The 4,575-nt window shown below is 39.1% G+C and overlaps 1 protein-coding gene across 4 annotated transcripts in view; it reads left to right on the top strand.

Moving 5' to 3' along the window:
- Positions 1-3,897, top strand: part of ppp3r1b (protein phosphatase 3 (formerly 2B), regulatory s1ubunit B, alpha isoform, b) — a 37,679-nt gene extending 33,782 nt beyond the window's left edge. For 2 of the 4 annotated variants that reach the window (XM_029428799.1, XM_029428808.1), the window contains one exon: positions 1-838. This exon is cut by the window's left edge and continues 131 nt beyond it. In XM_029428799.1, the coding sequence (XP_029284659.1) occupies positions 1-126 (126 nt within the window). In that variant the 3' untranslated portion in view covers positions 127-838. Of the gene's footprint in view, positions 881-1,498 lie in introns of those variants that run through there. The other 2 variants (XM_029428816.1, XM_029428800.1) reach the window with 2 other exon arrangements.
- The last annotated feature ends 678 nt before the right edge of the window (positions 3,898-4,575 follow it).

Raw genomic sequence — 4,575 nt, 5'->3', positions numbered from 1 at the left:
GAAGCTGAACATTCACACAGGAACTACTTCCTGTTTCAGTGTCAGGATCACAGTAAAGCCTCTAACAAGCTGGAACTAACAGGCAACGTGTTGCTTTATCAACATGTTCTTCAACCTTCACAATAAAAGGTTAGTCTAGTGTCAGCACTGCTGGAGCTGCATCAGGGAGCATCAGCTGAACTCTGGACGGACACGTCACAGTTCAAACCTTCAGTCTCACACTGAGTCGACTGCAGAGAAGAGAAACACACAGACTGAACATTTAGAGCCTGAACGCACCGTCGTGGTTCAGTAATGATCCAGGGTCTCCTACACTTTCATCAACTGGAAAACAAACTTAAAATCCAAGTTCAACAGCATCCTCCTCTGTCGTGCAGTTCTTCTTGTTTTAGAGCTAAAACTATTTAAAACTCTGTTTATCCTTTTTATTGAAGGAAAGACGACGAACATCGATACAACAGCTGATTCCAGACTTACATACACAAACTAAATCTCATTTTCTATAAGTTGTGCTTTACATTTCACCGTGACTCACTGAACACATGCACGACTCTCTTAACCCTAACACTCAGTGCAAGTACAGGAACACTTCTATATTCCACATCCTTTAAATGATATTCCAACATGTTGTATCTCACGTTGTTTATAAAACAAACGCTGACGTCCTTCCTCCGTGTCGTCCTCTTCGTCCTCAGTTGCCTTCAGGATCTACGACATGGACAAAGACGGCTACATATCCAACGGGGAACTCTTCCAGGTCCTCAAGATGATGGTTGGAAACAACCTGAAGGACACCCAGCTGCAACAGATCGTCGACAAAACCATCATCAACGCAGACAAAGACGGCGACGGCAGGATATCCTTCGAGGAGTTCTGTGCGGTGCGTCACCTCTTGTGCTTCTTTTATCTTCCGTGTGCCTGAAACAGAAACACAGCGTCCTCTACTACACCTAGAGATAATCTGAAGTTTTATTGTGTGTCACAAACTAAAACGTGTCTCACTAAACATTTGGAAGTGATTTTAAACGAGAGACGCAGTAACTCAGAGAGTTATAGGTTAGAAAGCTCCAGAGAGACTCCATGTTTGTTTGCACACGAGGCTCCGGTGAGAGTAGATTAAGATTAAGTGTAGTACTTGAGTGACTTGTTACTTGTTTTGAGTGTCACATTTAGTGTCGAACAGTTCCAGTAGTTGTTGAAACGTCAGCCTCATGGTGGCGCTAGAGGGAAAGTCAGAGGATCACTAAAGTCTGGAGGATCCATCTTCAGGAGATCATGAATGTCGGTTCTAAAGTTAATCTCAAAGAATGTTTGTTGAGATATTTCAGTCTGCAGTGAAGCGATGACGTTTGTTTAGCCGTGATGCTAACGTAGCTAACGACAGCGGTTAGTGCAGGTTTGCTCACACACACTGTCGGTCACTCTGTCAGACTGTCTTGAGAAAAAACGTGAAGAAATAGAATTTAAAAAGTGACCCCCCCCCTCTTGTCTCCTCCAGGTCGTGGGTGGATTAGACATTCACAAAAAGATGGTGGTGGATGTCTGACAACTTTGTTTTTTTTCTTCCTCCATTTGCTGAAGATCTGCTTGAAGACGTCGTCCAACAAATACGCTCAATGAAAGTATTTTCTTTGTGAAAAATCCCCTCCTCACCCCCCCTCCCTCCCCCCCTCCCCCCCCCCCCCCCCCCCCAAGCCTTCTGAAGCCAAACTTTCACCAAGTATTATCGAACAGGAACTCTCTGTGACTCGTCGCACTTCTAAAGCTGACGGACGGCTTTTTAACGCAGAGCGACGGTTTCAGTTTGGTGGACGAAAGCTGGAGTGTGTGTGTGTGTGTGTGCGCGTGTGTGTGTGTGTGTCTTTGAGTGTGTATGTGTTCTGTATGTTTTACTGGTTTTTTCAAGGTATGTGGGTTTTTTATATTTATTTTGGTGTCATTGTTTTAGTTGTTTTTTTTTTTTTTTTTTTTTTGGAGAATCAAAGGAAGTCTATCTTAAAGAACGTAAACTTTAGTGGATGATGTAGTTAGCGGTGATGTTACTTGATTTCAGAACAACACAAACACAGCATGAAGTGCCAACAAGAATTTATTGACATGCAGGTAAAAAAAAATCCAAAAAAATGAGTGTCTTTTGTTTTGGAGCTGTCGTTGAGTTATTGGAAACATTTAGTGACTGCAGCGCCGCTTCACGTAAACAGCTTCATTTTACAGTCGTGTTCGGCGACATCGTGTCAAACGATGAGGGAGATTGGGCACTACATGTTTTCAAACGAAGGACTTTGGCGTCCACACGTTTTGCTTTTGCGTTATTAAGCGCCGAGTCGGAACAACGACTTAGAGACGTGAACATTTAATAACCTGTAATTAGGAAACCTTCGACGAGACGATTCTGCTCCGACTGTTGACGTTGGAGAGAAATCTGTGAACACTACTTCACACGCACGTCTGTAGATTTACCGATACACCTGAAACTCTCAGCTTTGTGGAATAACATCGGAGATCGGGAAAGAAAAGCTCGTCGACGGTTTTATATTTTCTGCACGTTTAAAGAAAAAGGAAAATATTAAACGTGCAGAAAATCTCATCGAGTAGTTTCATGTTTCTGAAAACTTCGAACGTGTGAAGCCACCGCTGGTTGAAGAACGTGCGGGGCGGCTGCGCGTTGGAAAGACTCATTCAGACTTTTAGTTTGGAATAAGTCTGTACAAAAACAAAGTTCACACTCGTTGTGTTTTTACACCTTCGGCAGGATGAGCAGAAACAAGACTGTAAATGATTTTGGAAACAGAAATGTTCTGTAGTAGTGAACTGAATCTGTGCGTTTGGACTTTCACATCTTTATACTCCAACTTTCTTTGGGAAGAAGCGAAGCTGAGGAGGAAAACAACAAAATGGCCGTTTAACCGTTAAAACCTGCTGCACTCAGTATTTAGTCCACTGCCGGCTTATTTACTGACGCTCTGCAAAAAGACTTTTCTACCTGAAACGAAAGACTTGTGATGTGTTTGCATGACGTGTGATCTGATCTCTTCTTCTTCTTCTTCTTCTTCTTCTTCTTCTTCTTCTTCTTCTCTGCCCGTCGCTCTTTGCATGTAGATCAGATTTTATTAAAAGCTCTTTAAAGCTTTATTAAAGGTCTTTTTTCAAAGCTGGTCTCAAAATTTAATGAAATGAGTGAAATGTCTTGCGAATGCAAATAATCTCTTCTGTGCATGCTAGTATATGTATTACTGGTTTGACCACTTGCATATTTGAATTTTTATACAGTTATACAATAAACATTACGGTTTTTGGTGCATGTTCGATAGTTAGATCATGAAAAATAGCTTCAATAGAATTTTAACCCTTAAAACTGTTTATTTAACTGTAATAGTTTCATATTTTAAGCGTGTGGAAGTGGTGTTATTACCAGATGATGTACTTCATGGTGAGGATAAGTAATCTTAACATTTGTGTATTTCATTAATTTTGCATTTCAGAGTTTTGGCTCATTTCATGAAATTCAGTGAGACCGTGTTGTTTACATATAAATAATGGTGATGAATTAAACATGAACATTTCAAGCACGTTGATGTTGCCAATAAAGGTTTAAACATGGAAAAAAAAAAGAACTAATCTTAAATGTTTTTTAGTCGCCTGCCACTCGCTCAGTTTTGGGGATAAAACCCGATTTTTGTTTTCTTCACTTTTGTTTTTTTTGTTTTCAACAGTTGGTGTCCTGCTTGTTTAATTTGAAGTCGGTGCTGAAATGTCTGCTGTTGGTTTAAAGGGATGTTTGTGATGGAGGCCACGTGGATCAGTCGTAGAGTTTCACTCCTGTTTTCATCTTTGCTGCATCACTGAAACTTCATACATGGAAAAATGAGAAATAAACTGTTTGAAAGTTGTTACCGACGCTGTGGACGGAGTCTCTTTCATACACGTCACACGTCTCGGCTGCAGAGTCGTTCTAACGACTGCATTTAATGTTTCTCGAAGAATTGAGATGCATTCCACTACTGCCAAAAACATCGAAGTACATTTACTCAAGCACTTAAGTACACATTTATAATCTATCATCTATAATATTATACTTTGTACTGACGGCTTTACAAATGAAGGTTTTTACACACAAAACATGAAGGTTTTATAGAATTTGATTTCTTATTTAAACTTCTTAACAGTTTATACGAGCACACAAACAATTAGTTTGACAGAAAATAGATTAGAAACTATTTTGATGGTTTTAGTCATTTTTCATGTAAAAAAGATTTCCAGCTTCACAAATGTGAAGATTTGCTGCTTTAATAATGTTAATAACAGTAATAACGTTGAATATTTTAACTATTTTTACAAAGCAAACAATCGAATAATGGAGGAAATAATCAGCAGTTTAATCCATGATGAAAATAATTAATAGTTAATATTTCAAAATGAGCTCCACCAACTACAACAGTAACATCCTGCTTTTACTTTAATGCACGAGGAATAATCTAATGATATAATATATAATAGTATAACGGGACATTTGACTAATTATTAAAGTATATTTTTACTAATTATACTTGCATAAGAAACATGTTTAATGCAGTA

The sequence above is a fragment of the Cottoperca gobio genome, chromosome 1, assembly GCF_900634415.1.
Source record: "Cottoperca gobio chromosome 1, fCotGob3.1, whole genome shotgun sequence".
Taxonomy (NCBI): Eukaryota; Metazoa; Chordata; class Actinopteri; order Perciformes; family Bovichtidae; genus Cottoperca; species Cottoperca gobio.
Note: the sequence above shows the minus strand (reverse complement) of the source record. Positions and strands in the feature narration are given on the sequence as shown.